General features: G+C 42.5%; 1 protein-coding gene across 7 annotated transcripts in view; it reads right to left on the bottom strand.

The window, feature by feature from the left end:
• The window catches only part of LOC110520058 (protein TANC1), a 285120-nt gene that overhangs the window by 164442 nt on the left and 93890 nt on the right, over positions 1 to 26788 (bottom strand). For all 7 annotated transcript variants that reach the window (XM_021597049.3, XM_021597043.3, XM_021597046.3 and 4 more), the window contains one exon: positions 23684 to 23893. In XM_021597049.3, the coding sequence (XP_021452724.3) occupies positions 23684 to 23893 (210 nt within the window). The remainder of the gene's footprint in view (positions 1 to 23683; positions 23894 to 26788) is intronic.

The raw sequence follows: 26788 nt of genomic DNA, 5'->3' as shown, positions 1-26788 counted from the left end.
TGGCTGTGTTCCGGGTTAAGAGAGCACTGTGTCAAGAAGCAGTGTGGCTTGGCGGAGACGTGTTTCAGTGTTTCAGAGGACACGCGGCTCTCAACCTTTGCCTCTCCCAAGTCCGTACGGGAGTTGCAGTGATGGGACAAGACTGTAACTAGCAATTGGATATCGGGAGAAAAAGGGGTAAAAAGTACCAAAAAATGTAAACAAATAAATAAATCAAATTTGTCTGTCCTCGGTTGCAACACTCACTACTGAGTTCCAAACTGCCTCTGGAAGCAACATTAGCACAAGAACGTTTCGTCTGGAGCTTCATGAAATGGGTTTCCATGGCCGAGCAGCCGCACACAAGCCTAAGATCACCATGTGCAATGCCAAGCTTCGGCTGGAGTGGTGTAAAGCTCGCGCCATTGAACTCTGGAGCAGTGGAAAGGCATTTTCTGGAGTGATGAATCACGCTTCACTATCTGGTAGTCCAACAGACAAATCTGGTTTTGGAGGATGCCAGGAGAAAGCTACCTGCCCCAATGCATAGTGCCAACTGTAAAGTTTGGTGGAGGATAAATAATAGTCTGGGTCTGTTTTTCATGGTTTGTGCTAGGCCCCTTAGTTCCAGTGAAGGTAATCTTAACGCTACAGCATATAATGATATTCTAGACAATTCTGTACTTCCAACTTTGAGGCAACAGTTCGGGGAAGGCCTTTTCCTGTTTCAGCACGACAATGCCCCCATGCACAAAGCGAGGTCAATACAGAAATTGTTTGTCGAGATTGATGTGTAAGAACTTGACTGTTCTGCAGAGCCCTGACATCAACCCCATCAAACACCTTTGGGATGAATTGGAACGTCGACTGCAAGCCAGGCCTAATCGCACAACATCAGTGCCCCGACCTTACTAATGCTACTGTGGCTGAATGGAAGCAAGTCCCCGCAGCAATGTACCAACATCTAGTAGAACGCCTTCCCAGGAGAGTGGAGGCTGTTATATCAGCAAAGGGAGGACAAAGTCAATATTAATGCCCAGGATTTTGGAATGAGATGTTCGACGAGCAGGTGTCCACATACTTTTGGTAATGTAGTGTGTCCGCGGGATGGGCAGGTTTAGAGTCATTAAGTATTGTGTGGATGAAGGGCGGGGGGGTTGTGGGCTGGTTGGAGAAAGAGAAAACAATACCTTTAAAAAATTAATAAGTATATCATTGTTGTTAAATTTATATCTGTAGGTTACATTGAGGTTTTTCTTTGATTATTTTAGGTTATCTGACATTAGTGTGTAAGCCTAATTAAGCTTTACGTGCCAAATAGTCTACACACCAATCGCCAAATGGTTTTGGAAACAGGCCGAAAAAGTTAATGTCGATCCACGGAGGCAAAAATGACAATCAGTGTTTATTCAATAAGAGAAATGGAGAGTTGAAAATAAAGAGAAGGGAGGGTCAGAAAAGTAGGCTAATGTTCGACAGTCACAAGATGGGGACTTTGGCAGGCCTTTGGCACATCAAGGGAACTGTAGCATACTGTTCAGATGGGTTAAATGGAAACAGAAATCTGGACACTGACTGTAGGTCTATAACCTCTTATATAGCCTTAATGTTAACTCCTGCAGAATTAAGCATTTCTTGCAGTAAAGTGATACACCAAATGTAGGCTACATTTTTACTCGGGAACAGGAGTAGAGAAATATGATTTCTTTCTTTATGCATCTTTAGAGAATTTGAATGTGCAGTTAGATACTGTCTGAACAGAGCTCTTTAATAGCCTCATAAACACTGATAGTAGCGTACCTCCTTACAACCGGTCAAACTGATGTAATTTGGAAATTTTGCACAGAAAATCCTTGGCACAGAAAATCTTTCCAGGTTTTTTCTGGTCCCTAAACGTCTTTGCTCCGTGAAAGAAACCGAGATGATAGAGAACTTTACCGATGTCAACTAGATTGAACTATTCATTCTATCGATTTATGACATTATTCTGGTGAGCAAGGGTTAATCTTCTAGGGGCAACATATAGGCCTAATGACAGAAGAGAAGGTGTGTATTGACTACTAAAATATTGGAAATTATAAGCACAAACATATCTAAATCAGGCAAAAAGAATCCTGCACCCCCTGTCAAAAAATCATTCCGCCGTCTATGTCAATAGAATTGATAAAACTATAGAAGTATCATAGTGGAAAATCCTAATTTTAGAGTGAAAAATTGCACATAAAAATGAGCAATGAGCACCCAAACAGGCACATGACCAATCCAGTGAGTGAGCATGGAAGCTGCCTGGAACTAATGTTATACAATGCCAGGAAGACAGATGTTTCTGAAAAGCATCATCTAGTCTGGATCTCTTTCAACTGAACCACATGTGAGCTGAAATCTGAATGCATCTAATCAGTCTGTGGCTGGCCTCCAGCAGGACGGACCTGGCCAAGTCAGCTTCTTGAATGAGGAAGTAACAGTCTGCAAAAGAGTCCATTCATCTGTGGACGGTCAGGCTCAACCTATTAGCCAGGAGTCACACAGAGCCAATTAGCTAGAGGGAAGAGACAAGACAGAGGCACGGCTGTTTTAAATAGTAGACTTAATGAGTCGAGGTCAACATCTCAGAATAATCACAAACCAACTAAATGCATTCACTTCATTCAAGCAGGCAGTGTGCCTTGGTGATTTGAATTTTTTTTTAAAACACATTCTTGAAAGTTTACAATATTGTCAAAGGAGTTATTGGATTGTTCCACAGATTCGGTCACTTTTGAGAAGTGTAAATTGGTCCACAAAAACGTTGATTTCACCTAATTGTAACATTCTGACATAAAGAGCACATGTTCTTTATAAAAAACACGTTTCCCATATTATGAAGTGAAATAAACAAAATACTATAGTAAGATCCTATTAAAGTAACAGGGTTGACAATTCCATCTTAAATCAACCATGACTCCCCTTGCGACAGGGGGAATGGAAGCTTGTTGTGTGCAATTGGGAGTGGCAACAAAATAACTAGGGCTTTACAATGATGGTGAAAACTTGGGGAAATGATGGGGTTAAGTGGGTTAAACTCTTCCTAGAATTCACATAGGGCAAACGGAGGGACATGGCAAAATGCTGAATTATCGCACATTAGCAAGTCTTTAATCATATAAAAAATACAAAAAATTATCCATGTGGTTTATATTGAAGGGCACTTAATTTAATATAACAGGCTTTTAAAATGAAATATTGGTGCACAATTGCTACTTAAAATATCAAAGGGACACTATAAGCACTCTTTTCGTAGAACGACCCTAATGTACTCAAGCAGTAACAGAAAAGTGACTACATGTTTGCACTAGGGTAAATTCAAGTTAAGATGCTAGATCATGTAGATAGTTAGGTTTAGTACTAGTACTCTCAGGTCAGAGCATAGAGAGAGAGCAGGAGGGTTTTCCTCTTCCCAAATCTCATCTCTTAGATATGACTCTTTCATGTTTACCCCAAAGCCTTTATCAACGGGTGCCTGTCCCCTGAAAGAGCCATTAGAGCGTGCTGCTATTCTACACTTAAGACCTGCCCAATGAGAAATAGCATTGTTTAATAAGCATGAAAAAGGCTGGAGAGTGAGTGAGTGAGTGAGTGAGGGCGCTGAGACGTTATGAAGGACAGATCAAGGAGGAGCAAAACAGACACTATGCCAGATCTCTCTACCTCTCCTAAGACTTTATGCACATCCAAAACGGCACACATTTTCCCTATATAGTGCACACGTTTTAATGTGCTTTGGTCAAATGTAGGGGTGTGAATGTTTAAACGTTAAAATGCGTAAACGAAACTGAATAATTAACGTTAAGGAAAACCCTCCTGCCCGCACTACAAGCGGTACCTGAGCGCCAAGTCCAGGCCCAAAAGGCTCCTTAACAGCTTCTAACACCAAGCCATAAAACAGCTGAACAATTAATCAAATGGCCACTTGACTATTGCATTGACCCCCCCCCCCCCCCATTTGTTTTCTACACTGCTGCTACTCGCTGTTTATTATCTATGCATAGTCACTTCACCCCTACCTACAAGTACAAATTCACAAATTACCTCAACTAACCTGTACCCCCGCACACTGACTCGGTACTGGTACCCCCTGTATAGAGCCTCGTTATTGTGTTACATTTTATAATTTATTATATTTTATTTTTTACTTTAGTTAATTTGGTAAATATTTTCTTAACTCTTCTTGAACTGCATTGTTGGTTAAGGGCTTGTAAGTAAGCATTTCACGATAAGGTCTACACTTGTTGTATTCGGCGCATGTGACAAATAAAGTTTGATTTGATTTGAAGAAAAAATCCCTAACCAAAAGTGTTTTTTCAGCACAAAATGTAAATCACAGTGCAGCTATCACAAATAAAAAACACTAACAGGTCCCAATAAGCTTGATAAATGGAAGGAAAAAAATGCAACAAATAGGCCTACCTAACACAACAACACTCCGGACGACATCGCCGTTAACAGTTGGAAAAGAAAGCGCTGATTAAAGAAATTACTGCAGTTGACATGCAGCCATTGCCAATGGCCTACTTGAGTTGAGAGCTAATTTGCTAAATGAAGGGCAGCAAGCGACATTCGCGCTACTGAAACAGGCGCGTCTTTCTCAATATCACTGTTCACCATTTACTCCTGTTTCAATAGGGTGTTATTCCCTTTATAATGGGAGTTGAGACATATAGTTAACAGCATTAGAAAGCAACAATTATTTCCTTTTAACCGATAGATACCAGCATTTGGAGTGTGTTTTCCTTTGCCCTGTGTTTGATTTGTAAGCTTAAACTTGGTGGGCAGGATTTTGTTAAACATGAAACAAAGTAGGCTCCTAGACTAATGAATATGCTATTTTCCTTCATCAAAACAATAATTTTGTTGCATATTTCAGTCTGGAACCTGCCCAGGTTTAGGGGAGGTTGTAACCTATTCTAAATGGCACACTATAGCTGCACACTTCACAAAAAAAGGCTAAAATAGATGGGACGCATCTACTTTTCCAAAATTAGTGCCTGGAGCACACATTTCCCTACTTTAATCAACCAGTCCATTTAGAGTTTGTGCTAAAGCGGTATTGATTTGGCTAGGAATGTAGCTTTTCTACAGTTTGGTATGTGTATTCCATCAGTTAGATATGTTTTACGCAGCACGCGGGTGTGTAGAGGGAGTGGTTGGATCGAAATTGCATGAGAGACATGTAATGGAGGGAAAAGAGAATATAGGGAAAATAACTTAGATGTATTTTTGTTGTGAGTCTCTAATGCACATAACAAATGGAAGGAACACTAGAGTCAACGTGAATGAACGGTTGTCTTCGGGACAATATTTCACATGCAGCCAAAAACTGATTCTGGTGGTCATAACACGCAATAGGATTTCACGTGGCATTTTATTACATTTTCTTATCTTTTTAACGGAAAACCAAGAGAAAAAAAATGCATTTTAAACATGAAGAAAAAAAATGATGGTCACATCCCTATTCAAAAGTACTGCACTATAGGGAATAGGGTGCCACATTTAGACACATATTTATATTGACTCTCTCAGCCAATCCTAACAAATAAAAATGCATGCGCTCTCCGCAGACCCCTCGCAGAGAGGACAAATAAGTATTATCTCAGTGTGATGTCCTCCAAGGGCAATTGTAAGCTCATCACAGGAGGGGAAGAAAGCAGAACGAAATAGAACTGAACACAAGGAGAGAGGGAGGGAGCGAGGGAAGGAAAATGTCATAATAACAGTACCATGGAAAACAAACCAGGGATATGTCCCAAAGGGTATCCTTTTTCTTGTATAGTGCACTACCTTTCACCAAAAGTAGTGTACTATGTAGGGCATAGGGTGCCATTTGAGATGCATACAGGAGCGAGGCAGTTTCTCTTAATTCAGCAGAGCTCTGATGGTTCAGTGGGTTTGAAAGGGACAAACATGTGTGGCTGGACAAGCAGCATTCCTGCCATATACACAACACAATGCAATACATGATTCCACCTGTGTTGTTTCTGGATAAACAACACACTATCAAATAACAGCCTACTGTTTAGTAGGGTGTGACTTCCTAGTTGTCTGGAATCCAATGTGGAGAAGAGATATTAGACATACAGCTGGGAGACCAGTGCCCTGTTCGAATACTTCAGAAATGCATCCTTCCTTTCTACCTTCCATGAAATAACCATAGACCTGAATGGGTTGGATTGGTGAAAGTAACGGTGATCACCTTATAGATATGTGCTTACCCCAAGGAAATGTAAAGGTTTCAAACTTTACCCAAAGGAAAGAGAGGACAGGGCAGGGGGGGGGGGGGTCGCTATGTAGGGGCATGCAGAGGAGCGAAGCAGAGTGGTCTGGTCTCAACGGGAGAGAGGCAGCCAAGCATGATGTAACAAGCACTCTGCATACTGGCCCTCTCTGTGGTGAAGCTCAGAGGGCCATGACCACTGAGCTGTGACACATTCGTGTGTGCGCGCCACACACACACACGTACTTGCAAGAGCTTCACACAAGTGCAAGCCCCCAAATAGCATACAAGCTACAAGCTATAACGCTGCATAAACGTAGCTAGGAAAAGCATTAAAATATGAAATATTGTCCAGCTGATGTCATGAGGGATGGGGGGATTTATCTAAGCTTTCAAAAATGCTTTCAAAATGTGTTTAATGAGTTTTCCACATTCTTGACTCCGGACTATGACATTTCAACTCTTCATGAGACACAACATGGCTCTGTGTGGCAACAACAAAAGGAGACCTCTGACAATATCTGACAATACCCTTCTTTCTGTTTTAGGGCCGTCATTCTACAACTCAGCAGTGAAACAATGTATTCAGACTGAGATAAAAGACCGTTGCAACAACAGACTCAGTTACAAGTGTGTTACATTGATCATTGGTCAGTTCCTCTCTCATACAAAACAAATGGGGAGAGCGAGACACAGATCCCATAGCCTTATCTTTGCCCTTCTATTCTAATAAACCTATCAGGTATCATAGAAGATGATTCCTTCAACATAATGTTTGACATGATTCATGATGCACGAGCAGACATAAACTCAGCAAAAATAGAAAAGTCCTCTCACTGTCAACTGCGTTTATTTTCAGCAAACTTAACGTGTAAATATTTGTATGAACATAATGTTCTTGCTGTGAGATGTTACCCCACTCTTCCACCAAGGCACCTGCAAGTTCCCGGACATTTCTGGGGGGAATGGCCCTAGCCCTCACCCTCCGATCCTACAGGTCCCAGACATGCTCAATGGGATTGAGATCCGTGCTCTTCGATGGCCATGGCAGAACACTGACATTCCTGTCTTGCAGGAAATAACGCACAAAATGAGCAGTATGGCTGGTGGCATTGTCATGCTGGAGGGTCATGTCAGGATGAGCCTGCAGGAAGGGTACCACATGAGGGAGGAGGATGTCTTCCCTGTAACACACAACGTTGAGATTGCCTGCAATGACAAGATCAGTCCGATGATGCTGCGACACACCACCCCAGACCATGATGGACCCTCCACCTCCAAATCGATCCCGCTCCAGAGTACAGGCCTCTGTGTAACGGTCATTCCCTCAACAATAAACGCGAATCCGACCATCGCCCCTGGTGAGACAAAACCGCGACTCGTCAGTGAAGAGCACTTTTTGCCAGTCCTGTTTGGTCCAGCAACGGTGGGTTTGTGCTCATAGGTGACGTTGTTGCTGGTGGTGTCTGCCTTACAACAGGCCTACAAGCCCTCAGTCCAGCCTCTCTCAGCCTATTGTGGACAGTCTGAGCACTGATGGAGGGATTGTGCGTTCCTGGTGTAACTCGGGCAGTTGTTGTTGCCATCCTGTACCTGTCCCACAGGTGTGATGTTCGGATGTACCGATCCTGTGCAGGTGTTGTTACACATGGTCTGCCACTGCGAGGATGATCAGCTGTCCATCCTGTCTCCCTGTTGCTGATGCTGTCTTAGGCATCTCACAGTACGGACATTGCAATTTATTGCTCTGACCACATCCGCAGTCCTCTTGCCTCCTTGCAGCATGCGTTCACGCAGATGAGCAGGGACCCTGGGCATCTTTCTTTTGGTGTTTTTCAGTCAGTAGAAAGGCCTCTTTAGTGTCCTAAGTTTTCATAACGGTGATCTTAATTGCCTACCGTCTGTAAGCTGTTAGTATCTTAACAACCATTCCACGGGTGCATGTTCATTAATTGTTTATGGTTCATTGAACAAACATGGGAAACAGTGTTTAAACACTTTACAATGAAGATCTGTGAAGTTATTTGGATTTTTACAAATTATCTTTTAAAGACACGGTCCTGAAATTGGGACGTTTCTTTTTTTGCTGAGTTTACATACGATTTTAGTCATAACCATTATCATTCAGGACAATGCAATGAATTTAGTATACTAACCCGTATGGGGGTATTGCAAATGTGTAAAATGCTTTCTAAGTTTAATAGTCATGTCTATTCTAACCCTCTCTGTTCTAGATAATGAGATAAATGAAACCCTTCACCAGGCACCATAGTATTGTTTTTCAGTAAATGTATAAACATTTCATCCATATGAGTCCTGGTCAAAAGTAGTGCAATATAAAGAGAACAGGGTGCCATTTGGGACGTATCCACAGCCTTTCTACCACAGCCCACAGAAACACATCAATATCCCCTGAGGCAGCCATGTAACTGCTGGGCTAATACTGTAGAGGTGACTTCAGGAGACGTGCAAATTCATCCCCTCGACAGAGACAAAAAAATTTATTGTAAGACCCAATGGACAGTTAAAGTAATAACAAATCTTACCAGAAAGAACAATTTATAATTTCAAATGTTCCGTCTTTGACGAGAGCCTAAAATCTATTTGGCATAGCAGAGGAAAATGAATATTGAGAAAAAACTTTTTGCAGAGGCTTGAGCATGGAAATGAATGTCGCCCTCTGATGAAAAGGTAATTATCAATATCAGTCACATTATGAAAGCCTTGTGACAGATACAGACGGGTATATCAGTTTGAGCATTAACCTAACTTAAGCACAAAATGAACTGTATATATTACATCTTATTAACGTATTTGGTTTAACTATGAAATGTACTGGAAAACACATAGCCATGCTAAACCATTACTTTAGTACTTAATCAATCACCACCTGTCAACAGTGCTCTATGAATTATTTGTTGACACAAATCCAATCTTCTCTGTGTTGCCTACTGTACCAATATCCTGTTGAGTGACTCCCCGCCTCCTTCATGTAACGCCAATATTTACTAGTCATAAAATCCCTTTGGTCTCTTCAAATCAATAGTCCCTCAAGCAGTGCTATTTTATAACCCACCCAAACTATTTATTTCCTATTTAGATAACCCATTCCAATTGCTTTCCTTGACATAATAAGATAGGTTAGTGGTCCATACGCAACCCTGATGCATTAAATCAATATTGTGTGCATGTACCTTTTGAAAGGAAAAAATACATTGTGTTGTGCCAGGGGAATAGCAACCAACCGTGTCCCTGTGCTTGTTCGCTCTCTGTCTGTCCATCTCTCTTTCTCTCTACAGAATTTTATGTGGTATTTGTGGGGAGGCTAGCCTGGCTCTGACATGTAGCTTAAAGGGGAATTTCACCCTGGCTCTGACACAGCATATAGTCATTACTACAGTGCATTCGGAAAGTATTCAGACCCCTTGACTTTTTCCACATTTTGTTACGTTACAGCCTTATTCTAAAATTGATTAAAAAAAATGTAATCCTCAGCAATCTACACACAATACCCCATAATGACAAAGTGAAAACTGTTTTTTTTTTATGTTTGTAAATGTATTAAAAATAAAAAACTGAAATACCTTATTTACAAAAGTATTCAGACCCTTTCCTATGAGACTTGAAATTGAACTCTGTATTCTGTTTCTATTGAACAGCCATGATAGGCTAAGATAATGAGTGGGCCTAGATTGGTCTGCCATACAGCACACTTCTGTCTATTTGAGCTGGTCAGTATGGTCAGTATGTCTAGGTAATCCTGTATAATGCAGCTTTTTTTTAATGTATTGCGTAGTAAAACTGCATAAACCTACTGTCAAGTTAAAGTGTACTGTTAGCTAGCTAACGTTAGCTGGCTGGCTCGCCAGGTTTAGTGTGTATGCCCTCCACTTTTTGGAGGACCGAGTTTTGAAATTAGTGTTTAAAACATAATAAATTGTTGCCAGCAGCACAGTTACAGTCATCAATGCTCTAGATAACATGAAAACAGCCTAACCAATTCTGCTAGGGAGAGGAAAATGGTCAGAGTGGTGTGTTCTCTCATTTTGTGTCTGGAAGTAGCTAGCAAGCTAGCCAATGCTAGCCAGTTAGCTTGGGCGCTTGACTGCCGTTGTGGGGTCAGAATGTTCGGATCAACTTTACTCATCGGCCAGAGCGTCCAGTGTGCGCTCTGAGCGTGAAAACACTATGAATTTACGAACGGACAATCTGACAGCACAGTTGCAGTCACCAATGCTCTGGATAACATAACAGCCTAACCATCTCTGCTAGGGTGAGTAATGTTCAGTGAGCTGTTCTCTCTATCACTTAGATGTCTGGAAGTAGCTAGCAAGTTAGCTTGGGTGCTTGACTGCTGCTGTTAGTACAGAACGCTCTAATCAACCCTTAAATATATGGGGCTAAAGCTTAAGAGGGTGTGAACGATGCTGGATGGATGTAGACAAAGAAGGGCTCTCCAATAGTAGTACCAAAACATTCAAAGGCCATTTTCTCAAAAGTGACTTTATAGGTTTATCAACATCCAAAGCAAAATGACTTTCCCATTGTTCCTCAACTGTAGTGTATGATATATAACATTTTGTAGTCTCTACATATATCCAATGTAAAAAACACAATTTCAAATTTTGCTACATAAGACCGATTTGAGATGGTCGGTCACATATAAGGTCCCACAGTTGACAGTACATGTCAGAGCAAAAACCAAGCCATGAGGTCAAATAAATTGTCCGTAGAGCTCCGAGACAGGATTGTGCCGAGGCACAGACTGAGCAATCGGGGGAGAAGGGCCTTGGTCAGGGAGGTGACCAAGAACCCGATGGTCACTCTGACAGAGCTCCAGAGTTCATCTGTGAAAATGGGAGTACCTTCCAGAAGGACAACCATCTCTGCACCACTCCACCAATCGGGACTTTATTGGAGGGTAACCAAAAGTAAGACACTCCTCAGTAAAAGTCACATGACAGCTCGCTTGGAGTTTGTCAAAAGGCCCCTGAAGGACTCTCAGAACATGAGAAACAAGAATGCCAAGTGTCACGTCTGGAGGAAACCTGACACCATCCCTACGTTGAAGCATGGTGGTGCCAGCATCATGCTGTGGGGATGTTATTCAGCGGCAGGGACTGGGAGACTAGTCAGGATCGAGGGAAAGATGAACGGAGCAAAGTACAGAGCAATCCTTGATGCTCATAGTGAACCACAAAGTCCGGCATTTAGAGTGAATGCTGATACAAACTTGAATAATGTCGTTGTTTACCTCCAACGACCAACACAAAATCATCTCTAGGATGGTGCGGTGACCAAAGATTATCATAGGGAATTAAAGGCTTAACTGATGGGGAATCTATTTCGACGACAGCTGAGAAGTGATATGATAACAGCGATTTTTCTTCCCTTCACAACAAAACGAAAGATTAACAATTAGAGGTAACCTAACATTAGCTAGCCTAGATGGGTATGCTAAATGCTTGCGCTTCTAGTTCCGACAATGCAGTAATAACCAACAAGTAATCTAACTAACAATTCCAAAACTACTGTCTTATACACAGTGTAAGGGGATAAAGAATATGTACATAAGGATATATGAATGAGTGATGGTACAGAGCAGCATAGGCAGGATACAGTAGATGGTATCGAGTACAGTATATACATGAGGTGAGTATGTAAACAAAGTGGCATAGTTAAAGTGGCTAGTGATACATGTATTACATAAGGATGCAGTCGATGATATAGAGTACAGTATATACGTATGCATATGAGATGAATAATGTAGGGTAAGTAACATTATATAAGGTAGCATTGTTTAAAGTGGCTAGTGATATATTTACATCATTTCCCATCTATTCCCATTATTAAAGTGGCTGGAGTTGAGTCAGTGTCAGTGTGTTGGCAGCAGCCACTCAATGTTAGTGGTGGCTGTTTAACAGTCTGATGGCCTTGAGATAGAAGCTGTTTTTCAGTCTCTCGGTCCCAACTTTGATGCACCTGTACTGACCTCGCCTTCTGGATGATAGCGGGGTGAACAGGCAGTGGCTCGGGTGGCTGATGTCCTTGATGATCTGTATGGCCTTCCTGTAACATCGGGTGGTGTAGGTGTCCTGGAGGGCAGGTAGTTTGCCCCCGGTGATGCGTTGTGCAGACCTCACTACCCTCTGGAGAGCCTTACGGTTGTGTGCGGAGCAGTTGCCGTACCAGGCGGTGATACAGCCCGCCAGGATGCTCTCGATTGTGCATCTGTAGAAGTTTGTGAGTGCTTTTGGTGACAAACCAAATTTCTTCAGCCTCCTGAGGTTGAAGAGGTGCTGCTGCGCCTTCTTCACGATGCTGTCTGTGTGAGTGGACCAATTCAGTTTGTCTGTGATGTGTATGCCGAGGAACTTAAAACTTGCTACCCTCTCCACTACTGTTCCATCGATGTGGATAGGGGGGTGTTCCCTCTGCTGTTTCCTGAAGTCCACAATCATCTCCTTTGTTTTGTTGACAATGAGTGTGAGGTTATTTTCCTGACACCACACTCCGAGGGCCCTCACCTCCTCCCTGTAGGCCGTCTCGTCGTTGTTGGTAATCAAGCCTACCACTGTTGTGTCGTCCGCAAACTTGATGATTGAGTTGGAGGCGTGCGTGGCCACGCAGTCGTGGGTGAACAGGGAGTACAGGAGAGGGCTCAGAACGCACCCTTGTGGGGCCCCAGTGTTGAGGATCAGCGGGGTGGAGATGTTGTTGCCTACCCTCACCACCTGGGGGCGGCCCGTCAGGAAGTCCAGTACCCAGTTGCACAGGGCGGGGTCGAGACCCAGGGTCTCGAGCTTGATGACGAGCTTGGAGGGTACTATGGTGTTGAATGCCGAGCTGTAGTCGATGAACAGCATTCTCACATAGGTATTCCTCTTGTCCAGATGGGTTAGGGCAGTGTGCAGTGTAGTTGAGATTGCATCGTCTGTGGACCTATTTGGGCGGTAAACAAATTGGAGTGGGTCTAGGGTGTCGGGTAGGGTGGAGGTGATATGGTCCTTGACTAGTCTCTCAAAGCACTTCATGATGACGGAAGTGAGTGCTAGGTAGTCGTTTAGCTCAGTTACCTTAGCTTTCTTGGGAACAGGAACAATGGTGGCCCTCTTGAAGCATGTGGGAACAGCAGACTGGTATAGGGAGTGATTGAATATGTCCGTAAACACACCGGCCAGCTGGTCTGCGCATGTTCTGAGGGCACGGCTGGGGATGCCGTCTGGGCCTGCAGCCTTGCGAGGGTTAACACGTTTAAATGTCTTACTCACCTCGGCTGCAGTGAAGGAGAGTCCGCATGTTTTCGTTGCAGGCCGTGTCAGTGGCACTGTATTGTCCTCAAAGCGGGCAAAAAAGTTATTTAGTCTGCCTGGGAGCAGGACATCCTGGTCCGTGACTGGGCTGGATTTCTTCTTGTAGTCCGTGATTGACTGTAGACCCTGCCACATGCCTCTTGTGTCTGAGCCGTTGAATTGAGATTCTACTTTGTCTCTGTACTGACGCTTAGCTTTTTTGATAGCCTTGCGGAGGGAATAGCTGCACTGTTTGTATTCGGTCATGTTACCAGTCACCTTGCCCTGATTAAAAGCAGTGGTTCGCGCTTTCAGTTTCACGCGAATGCTGCCATCAATCCACGGTTTCTGGTTAGGGAATGTTTTAATCGTTGCTATGGGAACGACATCTTCAACGCACGTTCTAATGAACTCGCACACCGAATCAGCGTATTCGTCAATATTGTTATCTGACGCAATACGAAACATGTCCCAGTCCACGTGATGGAAGCAGTCTTGGAGTGTGGAGTCAGCTTGGTCGGACCAGCGTTGGACAGACCTCAGCGTGGGAGCCTCTTGTTTTAGTTTCTGCCTGTAGGCAGGGATCAACAAAATGGAGTCGTGGTCAGCTTTTCCGAAAGGAGGGCGGGGCAGGGCCTTATATGCTTCGCGGAAGTTAGAGTAACAATGATCCAAGGTTTTTCCACCCCTGGTTGCGCAATCGATATGCTGATAAAATTTAGGGAGTCTTGTTTTCAGATTAGCTTTGTTAAAATCCCCAGCTACAATGAATGCAGCCTCCGGATAAATGGATTCCAGTTTGCAAAGAGTCAAATAAAGTTCGTTCAGAGCCATCGATGTGTCTGCTTGGGGGGGATATATACGGCTGTGATTATAATCGAAGAGAATTCTCTTGGTAGATAATGCGGTCTACATTTGATTGTGAGGAATTCTAAATCAGGTGAACAGAAGGATTTGAGTTCCTCCTGTATGTTTCTTTCATCACACCATGTCTCGTTAGCCATAAGGCATACGCCCCCGCCCCTCTTCTTACCAGAAAGATGTTTGTTTCTGTCGGCGCGATGCGTGGAGAAACCCGCTGGCTGCACCGCCTCCGATAGCGTCTCTCCAGTGAGCCATGTTTCCGTGAAGCAAAGAACGTTACAGTCTCTGATGTCACTCTGGAATGCTACCCTTGCTCGGATTTCATCAACCTTGTTGTCAAGAGACTGGACATTGGCGAGAAGAATGCTAGGGAGTGGTGCACGATGTGCCCGTCTCCGGAGTCTGACCAGAAGACCGCCTCGTTTCCCTCTTTTTCTGAGTCATTTTTTTGGGTCCCTGCATGGGATCCATTCCGTTGTCCTGGGTGAAAGGCAGAACACAGGATCCGCGTCGCGAAAAACATATTCTTGGTCGTACTGATGGTGAGTTGACGCTGATCTTATATTCAGTAGTTCTTCTCGACTGTATGTAATGAAACCTAAGATGACTTGGTGTACTAATGTAAGAAATAACACGTAAAAAAACAAAACACCAGTAATAGTTTCCTAGGAACGCGAAGCGAGGCGGCCATCTCTGTCGGCGCCGGAAGTTGACAGACCTGTATTGAACTCTGAAAGCCATCAGCTAAATCATATAGCTATCTTTTGGTATACCCACTGTCAATAAATTTCCTCTATGTCATATTAGTCACTGCTAGACTGGTAGCTACCTTCAGCAGAGTAATCATGTTTGTTTGTTCTATCTTTGAATGACATTGGCTAACGAAAGATGGCTAATGTTAGCAAATAAAGAGTATCTCAATTTGGTAGCCATCTATTCCACCCTTTTCTGGAAAACACTCTGTTACTAAAAATAAAATTGTCAATATAGCTAAGTCATTTTATTTGTGTGTTAGTAGCAATGATGAATGTGTATAAATCATCTATGGTCTCAGCAGTCTCAGCTGGCTTGGAATCTTGCTGCCAATTTTGTGATGCTAGTTAGCTAACAGCAAGCTGACAATATTGAAATGTCCATGTTAGGTATGCTTAGCTAGCCAGTCCAATAAAGACCAGTACAATTAGTGGGGTGGTTAAATTGTGTATTGTTGTGTATTTTGTTGTAGGTGGTGCAGAATCTGATTCCACTAGCATGCACTTCCAACCCCTAGCACAAGGTGACTTGAGGAGTCTTTAGGGGTCGGAGTGTTTAAGGGAATTTACATTTGGTAGTAAGGTTTTGTCCAAGGACGTTTCCAAACATAGTATATCATGGCAGCAGGGTCTTCTCAGATCCATCAATGGCAGTGGCCAGTCAGGGTTACTTACACGCGTGGCTGGGCAAAGGTGGAAGACTCAGATCTGATGATATCAAACTGAGACTACAGTGCCAAGAGTCCTGCGCCGCCATGCTCTCTTTCACAGATCAGATGCACCTCTGCCTGACTGATCGAGAAAAACAATCCTTTGATTATTAGAGAACTGGGGCCAAAGCTCTCCATCAAAGTGTTACATTTTAAATGATTTCCATGTGAAATGGTCCTATGAGGGACCTGTCTGCCCAAGCATTATTCCATATACAGTGCTTTCAGAAATTATTCATACCCTTTGACTTATTCCACATTTTGTTGTGTTACAGCCTAAATTCAAAATTGATTAAATATTTGTTTCTCACCCATTTACCCATTATTATTTTCCTATTATTATTTTCAAAATTCTTCCAGCTCTGTCAAATTAGTTGTTGATCATTGCTTGACAACCTACAGGCAGATTTAAGTCAAAACTGTAATTTGGCCACTCAGGAACATTCACTGTCTTCTTGGTAAGCAGTGTTTCAAGTTATTGTACAACTGAAAGGTGAATTCATCTCCCAGTGTTTGATGTAAAGCAGAGTGAACCAGATTTTCCACTAGGATTTTGCCTGCGCTTAGCTACATTCTGTTTCTTTTTTATCCTGAAAAACTCCCTAGTCCTTAACGATTACAAGCATACCCATAACATGATGCAGCCACCACCATGCTTGAATATAGGAGAGTGGTCTCAGTAATGTGTTGTATTCGATTTGCCCCAAACATAACACTTTGTATTCAGTAGAAAAAGATAATTGCTTTGCCACATTTTTTGCAATATTACTTTTGTGCCTTGTTGCAAACAGGATGCATGTTTTAGAATATTTTTTGGGTTAGTATTGTGGAGTAACTACAACGTTGTTGATCCATCCTCAGTTTTCTCCTATCACAGACATTATTTTTTATTTAACCTTTATTTAACTAGGCAAGTCAGTTAAGAACAAATTCTTATTTACAATGATGGCCTACCAAAAGGCAAAAGGCCTCCTGCGAGGACAGGGGCTGGGATTAAACTAAAATAAAAATAGGACAAAAACACACATCACGACAAGAGACTCCAAAACACTACATAAAGAGAGACCTAAGACAACAACACATGACAACACAGCATGGTAGCAACACAACATGACAACAACATGGTAGCAGCACAAAACATGGTACAAACATTATTGGGCACAGACAACAGCACAAAGGGCAAGAAGATAGAGACAACAATACATCACGTGAAGCAGCCACAACAGTCAGTAAGAGTGTCCATGATTGAGTCTTTGAATGAAGAGATGGTGATAAAACTGTCCAATTTGAGTGTTTTTTGCAGCTCGTTCCAGTTGCTAGCTGCATCGAACTGAAAAGAGGAGTGATTAAACTCTGTAACTGTTTTAAAGTCACCGTTGGCCTCCTGGTTAAACCCTTGAGCAGTTTCTTTCCTCTCCGGCAACTGAGTTAGGAAGGACGCCTGTATCTTTGTAGTGACTGGGTGTATTTACAAACCGTTCAAAGTGTAATTAATAACTTCACCATGCTCAAAGGTATATTCAATGTCTTTTAATTTGTACCCATCTACCAACAGGTGACCTTCTTTGCAAGGCATTGGATAAGCTCCCTGGTTTTTGTAGTTGAATCTGTTTTTAACAGAAAATTGTATGTAGGGGGTATAGAGATAAGGGAGTCATTCAAAAAATCATGTTAAACACTATTATTGCACACAGAGAGTTCATGCAACTTATGTGACTTGTTAAGCAAATGTTTACTCCTGAATTTAATTTAGGCTTGCCATACGATAGGGGTTGAATATTTATTGACTTAAAGACATTTCAGCTTTACATTTGTATTAATTTGTAAACATGGCAAAAACAAATTCACTTTGACATTATGGGGTATTGTGTGTGGGCCAGTGACAAACATATACATTTAATCCATTTTAAATTCAGACTGTCACACAACAAAATGTAGAAAAATCCAAGGGTTGTGAATTCTTTCGGAAGGCACTGTACATGCAGATTAAAACGATAAGCAGCCCAGAATGGTAATACATACGATATGATCTGCTGTTTTATGTTTCCAAAAAACGTGTCAAGATGGCTAAGTATATGCCTAATTGTTGTCCACGTGCCTCACAATGTCCATTCACCTATCCTCTCTGTTGGGGTAAGCAGAGCGTAAACTCTACTCTCCCCACTCTATCGCCTTAGTTGAAATTCAATGTCACTAGTAAAGCCTGTAATTGGGATGGAAGCAGAGCTGTTATTGGCAAATCTGGTAGGCAGGACGTCTGATGTGCGTATAGATGTGTGTACGGCTGAGAGGAGGTGGGGTGTTTGAATGTTGCTCATCCACTCCCAGCACCCAGAAAGTCATCAGGGAGACAGGGAGGGCCGGTTCAGACAGAGCCTGGCTGGACGGTTACGACCTTGAAGACTCGAGGCAGGAGGGAATCACTGATGAAAAACACAGTGACCCGACATGACCAGAGGAGGTCACTGTGGAGTTGCCCAGGATTCCATCATGTCCCACTGGCAGTCAGAGCAGAGGCAGTCAGTCACACTTTCCTGAGGCTGAAGGCTGAGCCCCTAACTTCGAATGGGCCAGCCTCCACCAGACCTGTAAACTTCAGACTGTACACTGGAGGTCCTGTGCAACACATGTCTGCACTGCGTTCATTGTCAGCTCTCTACTTAGCTGATCAAAGCAGCAGCAGTGAGCAGCACCACCAGGCCCATGTGGCTCGGGAATTCGTCACGCTTAATTTAATTGGCCCGCAGTATTTTCTGGGTTGTTTCTGTGAAGTCTTCATGAAAGGACTCCCGTTAAAATCAAGCCTTTCACCACAATGCTATAGATTATCCAATCTGTCAGGAAATTAAGCAAGCCACAAAGGCGTCGTGATCAGAGCAACCACTTCCCAAAAAGGTCATAGTGGATGGATGAGGAGTATGGGGGTAGGATGAGCAGCAGGGTAGAGAGATGGGTGGGTTGAGTAGTGTGGGGGTGACAGGACTCCCCCTGAGCCTTCCTCCCTGAGTTGCAGGGAGCTCTGTCACGGTAATTCTAGGCATGTTTCTGAGCTGCCCTGATGAATCAGCACAATCTGGTTTCACTTACAAACATCTCTCTCTCTCTCTCTGTCGACCTCTCTGACACGGCGTCTGTAGAGGATAAGTCACTGGGTCATGACATTTCCCTTTGTTAAACACTGCTAAACTACAGCAGAGTAAACACACCCGCTCTCCCACGGTATTTGACCAAAATAACATATTCAAGATGGCAACCTGTTATTTGTGAGAGCTGGGATATTTCCTACAGTACTACTACGGTATGTGTTTATTAACTGTAGGTGAGAACTCTCCCCCTCCAGTCTGTCACTTATCTGTGAGCGAGACAGTGGACTGCCCACCCTCAACCATCCCCCTTTCCTTTATTTTCTGAACCATCTTAATTTATTCTCTCCTATTCTGCATTTTGTACTTCTTTACCTTCAGAGTGTCTAAATAGACACTCTCTCTGGGTTCTGTTCCCCTTCACAAACCCTGTCCTCCCCCTCTCTCTCTCACTCTTCCCCTCTTTCCTGTCAATGTGCTTTTCATCAGAGCTGCCTTTGATGGGCTTAAAACAACCACGGCAAATACCAATACCGCCTGGAGGATGAAGAATAAAAGGTGTTTTTTAAGTTGAGTGGTAGGTGAGTCAGAGGGGACTGTACACTGCTTAGACAAACGTATAACACATTCAGATGTGGATTTCACATTGCTCGACTTGACACCGGTTTTCCTTGGCTTTAACAAATACAGCTACCGATTCTCGTTTTAGCACAATAAACTACTGAGTAAGCATATTTTGCAGTTTCGAAGGCCTCTTTTTGAAAACGAAGTTGATTTGCATAACATATGCAGTTTGCTTTATAAACTCACAAATCCAACGTTAGAATCGGAGAGCGCTGTGTGGAGAGAATTGTGGAAAAAGAGCATAGCAAATGAGGTTTGAGATGAAAAAAAATCTGTGTCAACCACAATCTCTCAAATGAAAACAGTCTGGATCAGAGAGTACTATTCCCAAGCTCTGTAGCTGAAATTAGAACAGGATACTCCCCATTAGAAACCTCATTCCAAACAGGCAAAAATTTAACAAAATACGGTTCCAATTTCCAATACAGTTGGAGTGAGTAAAATGTACCTCGTCCGTAGAGATTTCCACATTTCAATCTCCAAAATAAAGTTATGTTACTGATGCGAGAAGCATTTGTTGAGGTATAGAAAATATAGCCTTGCTCTGAAATTAGACCAGTGGCCTAGTTGGATCTAGAGGCCAAAGGCCTACTTACCAGCACATCTTATACTAAATGCTGGATCAAAGCATAGAGCACTTAAAACAAAGAGTAGCACAGGAGGTTGGTGGCACCTTAATTGGGGAGGACAGGCTTGTGGTAATGGCTGGAATGGACTAAGTAGCAAATACATCAAACACATGGCTTCCACGTGTTTGATGCCATTCCATTTGCTCTGTTCCACCCATTATTATGAGCCGTCCTCACCTCAGCAGCCTCCACAGAAGAGTAGATACCACACAGATAATTCCCAGATGTGTGCAGGGGACCAGAGTGACCGCTTAAAGGATTTCTATCCTCTTTGCTAAGTCTTCACAATACAAAGCCTCAGGTTGAAACAGGTCCAGATACAATGGCCCAGGCTGCTTTTAAGATGGCTGCACACACCCACAGCTGTTGACAGCCATGTTCGCAACATGGGAGAGAGAGAGGGGAGCAGATAAAGAGGAGCAACAATTAGACACTGTGTATACATACTGTACACATGCCCCGCATTAAGAACCAATAGATGGCCAACAAGCTACGTCGCTGTAAAGACCACCATCTTGACAGAAGCTGATCAAATAAAGTGGGAGGGATGGAGGGATGAAGAGGAGGGATACAGTGAAACAAACAAACAAACAAACCCTTTACTCTCCTCTACCCTGACTCAAACACAATGAAATCACATGGAGATTGAATACAGTACAAAAGCTGAATGAATTGACCAATACTGCTTTCCCATAGGATTTACGGTATTTTGACCCCCCCAAAAATGAGCAATGTTTATACGACCTCCTTTCAAACAGGCCCATTTTTACCATATTCTTGCCTGCATACTCCTTTTATACCTCCCATGCGCATGCCGACGTGTAAACGTGTGGAACCGCTGCCCATACTTTTTTTTATCCACGTTTTACCTACCTCACTCCAATAGAAGATAATAGCAATACTATTTTCAAAAGAATGTGACTCTCATGCTCAACATTTCACAACCTCAGTGGGCTTTTGGAATTGTCTATACCCTTGATTTAGGCTACATTATTGCACACTAAATATGTCTGATCAGCGATAGAGCAAACACATAGATGAGCTATAGGCCTACCACCTCTACTTATTTGCCCAGCCAGGAAACAATTAACAAAATAGCCTATACAGAGGGAGATTCAGTGAAACAAAATAAGATTGACTGATTATCAGACAAGTCAGGGAAGTCACAGGCTTTTGGTCAGGGCTAGGCCTATTGGCTACTAAGCGACTGAAGAGCAAAATATTCAGCTTGTTAAACTACATAACATGCTGGCAAAATGTTCTAAAAGGCCTAAATGAGCCAACTAGATAAGATGATCATGAGCAGCACCCACCTCAAATTAACTAACATTTTCCAAGCCTAATTATAGCCTAACCAACATCCAAATGATGATTCAGTGGAAGAAGAAAAATCTGGCATCAGGCCTATTGATTTATGAAGACAAGTCCCTACGCTTGTCTCAAAGCAGCGCGATGGCGCTGTATCAAAGACAACAGTGCTGAAATGATCATCTCGTTGACCACACACGGGTAGGCTATTGGTTCATATTTATTACAAGGATTGAATGACTTTCTGTAATCAACAATTTGATACATGCCTTCAATTGCATTAGCCTGTTAAAGAGGCTGCGAATTTTTGCAGCTTTTTTGTTAAAAATCGCGCAACATTTCAACGTCCTGCTACTCATGCCAGGAATATAGTATATGCATATGATTAGTATGTGTGGATAGAAAACACTCTGAAGTTTGTAAAACTGGTTAAATCATGTCTGTGACTATAACAGAACGCGTTTAGCAGGAAGAATCCCAAGGAAAACTGTTCACAAAAAAAACCAAAATAATATCCCTCCGCCAGTCTCTGTAGATAGGGCCCTGTTTAAAATGCCTACAGCTTCCACACGATGTCGCCAGTACTGTCAATTGATTTTAAATTAATCCTTGGTAACATGAGGAATAGGCACTTCCTGTCGTCGACCACACCACAGGAAGTAATGAAAGAGAGAATGTGGACCATGATTTCAAAACGTGCTGCTGTTGAATACAGATCGCCCCGTGATCAATTTGATCGATTATTAACGTTTACTAATACCTAAAGTTGGATTACAAAAGTAGTTTGAAGTGTTTTGTCAAAGTTTATAGGTAACTTTTTTAATTTTAAAAAATGACGGTGCGTTTTGGAACGGTGCTTTTCCATGGATCAGACGGCCTTTATAAATTGACATTTTGGGTATACATGGACGGATTTAATCGAAAAAAAGACCCAATTGTGATGTTTATGGGACATATAGGAGTGCCAACAAAGAAGCTTGTCAAAGGTAATGAATGTTTTATATTTTATTTCTGCGTTTTGTGTAGTGCCGGCTACGCTAATTATTCTGTTTACGTCCCCTTTGTGTATTTTGGGGGTTGCATGCTATCAGATAATAGCTTCTCATGCTTTCGCCGAAAAGCATTTTAAAAATCTGACATGTTGGCTAGATTCACAACGAGTGTAGCTTTAATTGAGTACCCTGCATGTGTGTTTTAATGAAAGTTTGAGTTGTATCGAGTACTATTAGTTGCCACTCTGAAATTTCCGCTGATGTCCGCTGATGTTGATCCCTGTACAGGGACAGCAGCCGTAACAAGTTATAAACTACTTTATTCTAATATTTTTGCCATTCAGTGATATTTAGGCTATTCCAACAGTAGTTATTTATGGATCCATCCAGTTCATCCAGTTGTGGTTAAGAAAACAGTGCATGCTTTGAGATGGGCTATGTGAAGAGATGGGTGAAGTGACCTGTCTTGCAAAGTTTAGAAATGCCAGGAGGATGGTAACAGGGCGCTGCCAGGCAACCATCAAGAGTTTAAGAGCCTAGTGCGTGCCAATGCCGCCTCAGCATTGCGGCTACCTTGCATACTAAGCCATAGGAAGAACTTTACCGAAATTATTACTAGGTCGTTTGACGAAAATACAAGTTTTGACTTTGATACCGGCAATACCTTTCAGTTTATAAAGAAAAGGCGGAATAAAGTTGGCGGTATGGTAAAGTTGGAGGAAAAACGTCTTAGTATGAAAGGAATACAAGTGCATGGACAATAATTTTCCCCCTATCTATGTAAGAAGGTATTTTTCAAGTATAACAACAGCAAAGCAAGACAAAAAACAAGCTGGAAGCTACAGAAATTCTGGTTGAAAGCTAAAAGGATTGTCGATCCTCAGGCGCTGTCAGATGTCCAGCATTGACACAATAACACCTGAAGGAAGACAGCAAACGTCACTTTCAGAAGACGTCCACTGAGACTGAACCAGTCCCAGCCTGGGATTACAACAGAGAAACAGGAAATGCTCATAGCACTTCACGCCTGGACTTGTAAATGTAAGTGTAGTGGTGTAGCTACTGCAGGAATAGTATAGTGCTGTAAGCCTAGAAGTGAGGGGTGGGGTGAGGAGGAGTGTGGTGAGGAGGGGTGGGATGAGGAGGAGTGATGATGGGTGAGGTGTGGTGAGGTTGGATGGACGTAGTGCAGTACAGTACCTGGGGATCTCTTGCTAGAGCGCGAGGGCATCATGTAGGACTGGCGAGGCAGCAAGGGTGAGGAGGGCAGAGACATGGACACGCCCTTGGCCAGGCTCAGTCTGAACACATCCTCTGGGGAGTAGGGGCGGTGGAGGCCTCCAGGCTCATGTGTCTGGGGGGCACCTTCGCCAGACAGGCACCTGCGCTGTGCAATGTGGAGCTCACCCGCTGAGAAGAGAAGATGGAAGACACTGTTTAGGACATTATTCACTAGGGCTGGGAATTTCCAGGGACCTCACGATACGATATTAGGTGCCGATACGATATTAATTGCGATTCTTACAATTCTATATGTATTGCGATTCGATACTGCGATTTTATTGCGATTTGATGTTCCAAACAAATTGCTCACTATATGTCTGCTGCAGAGAGACTAGAGAGAGCATGAGAAAATGAGTTTGGATTAGTCATGGAAATAAAAGTTCAGAAAACATCTTGGCTCACTATTTAAAAAGAAGATGGAGAACAAGCTATTGGGTGACAACTACCGGAGTTGACTAGTGTTAGTTAATGCTAACTTATTTTTAACAAATCAATATTTGGAGTCAAAGAAATATTGCAATATGTAACTGTATTGATTTTTTGCCTCATCAATATTATTCACCAAACCTGATTATATAAGCTAAGCATACATTTTCGAAGAGAAAATTACAAATGAAATACATCAGACCATTCAAAATCTCCATGAGGAAAAAAACTGATTTGAGATCAGATATTACCAGACATGTGGACTCCTGAATGTCTAATGAAGTTGAAGGCATTGGGACAACAGAACAAATCCCCCTCTTAGGGAGGCTTTCTGCTAATGGAGACATTGTGCCTAGCCACACTATGAAATCAAACTGACAATTTCAGATGTCTTTCAGAAACCAAGATAAGCGTTCTCAAATCAAGGTCCAGGGAGTGATCATGATCAGTGATAGACCAGGACTGAGTCAGACACACACATTAAGAGTGAATGGAGCCACATGCTGTGTGGTTTAACCAGAGGTCATGGGCCCACTATGATACGCCATGGGGCTCATGATGTGGCAAGACACCCAGTTTGCAGCATAAATAAGAGTGGTGTCATTGACCATGGAGCTGAGATAACACGTGTGACTCATTGATCCAAAAACCTTTGGTTAAACTAACTGAACAAATATTAGCAAAATACTGTTTTGGCTCAGTACAATACTGAGAGCATTCTAGTAAATTCATTGTACAGCTAATGTGTGAGGAATGAATAATGATCCAGAAGTAATATAATTAATTCAGTGGTTCGGGTTGGAGCAGCTTGAACTTGAGACGCTAAAGGCAAGAAAGCTGCAGTTATTGATGCAATAGGCTACTCCAAAACAGAGTACTATATCTACACTGTACAGAACTCTACAGAAGGGATCATCAACTAGATTCAGCCACGGTCTGATTTTATTGTTGAGCGGATGGTCAGGGGTCCGTAACAAAATGACAAATAATTTGTAGACTGCAAATTGACAGCAAGATGCCCAAAAATATATGATGTTTGGCTAAAATGTAATCATTTCAAACCTTGCTAAGTTGTATACAATAACGTGTCTCTATTATGTATGGGAATACTTGGAAACAGATTTCTTATATTAAAATCACTTGGAGCTGATTTCCCCTTGTTTTTACTGTATTTTTTAGTCTGTTACAGTCTTTTTTAAAACTTGGGTGGCCACATAAAACCACCTACGGGTAACCCTGCTCTACAGACTCCAGCTAACACCAGATAACCTAACCTGTGGGAAAGTGCCCTTTCAGGTCTCCTCTGAGTCCATTGGACTGATAAGCCTTAACAAGAACTCAGTAACCTGTAGGCTAATTTCCCAAAACATGGGAGGCAATGATAGGTTTGGAGTACAGTATGGAGCCCTCATGATCCCATGTACCCCAAATCTGTGGGAGAAAATAAGGGTAACTTCCTATTTATCACGGAATGCTTAGCTCAATCAAGCATTCCTTCATGAAAAAGAAAACATGATAACCTGTTCTGCAAGTACAGTGCCTTCAGAAAGTATTCAGACCCCTTGACTTTTTCCACATTTTGTTACAGCCTTATTCTAAAATGGGTTAAATAAAAACAATTCCTCAGCAATCTACACACAATACCCCATAATGACAAAGGGAATCAGGTTGTTCGAAATGTTTGCAAATGTATAAATATGTAAAACAGAAATACCTTATTTACATAAGAATTCAGACCCTTTGCTATGTGACTCGAAATTGAGCTCAGGTGCATCCTGTTGCCATTGATCATCCTTGACATGCTTCTACAACTTCATTGGAGTCCACCTGTGGTCAATTCAAATGACTGGACATGATTTGGAAAGGCACACACCTGTCTATATAAGGTTGACAGTGCATGTCAGAGCAAAAACCAAGCCATGAGGTCGAAGGAATTCTCTGTAGAGCTCTGAGACAGGATCTGGGGAAGGCTACCAAAAAAATCTGCAGCATTGAAGGTCCCCGAGAACACAGAGGCCTCCATCATTCTAGAATGGAAGAAGACTCTTCCTAGAGCTGACCGCCTGGCCAACCTGAGTAATCGGGAAAGAAGGGCCTTGATCAGGGAGGTGAGTAAGAACCCTATGGTCTCTCTGACAGAGCTCCAGAGTTCCTCTGTGGAGAAGGGAGAACCTTCCAGAAGGACAACCATCTCTGCAGCACTGCATTAAATCAGGTCTTTATGGTAGAGTGGCCAAACGAAAGCCACTCCTCAGTAAAAGGCACATGACGGCATGCTTGGAGTTTGCCAAAAGGCACCTAAACGACTCTCAGACCATGAGAAACCAAATGATCTCGTCTGATCAAACCAAGATTGAACTCTTTTGCCTGAATGTCAAGCGTCACACCTGTTTTGCTTCGTCATTATGGGGTATTGTTTGTAGATTGATAAGGGGATTTTTAAAAATCCATTTTAGTATATGGCTGTAACGTAAGAAAATGTGGGAAAAGTCAAGGGGTCTGAATGCTTTCCGAATACTTCCCGAATGGCCTCAGCTATAGCTTGGAGTTTTCCCCATCATGTAGGCTACACACTCATTCCTGTGTGTAACGGCC

This window comes from Oncorhynchus mykiss, chromosome 3 (genome assembly GCF_057628025.1).
Source record: "Oncorhynchus mykiss isolate SJ-2025 chromosome 3, ASM5762802v1, whole genome shotgun sequence".
NCBI lineage: Eukaryota > Metazoa > Chordata > Actinopteri > Salmoniformes > Salmonidae > Oncorhynchus > Oncorhynchus mykiss.
This window is presented reverse-complemented; position numbering and strand designations above follow the sequence as displayed.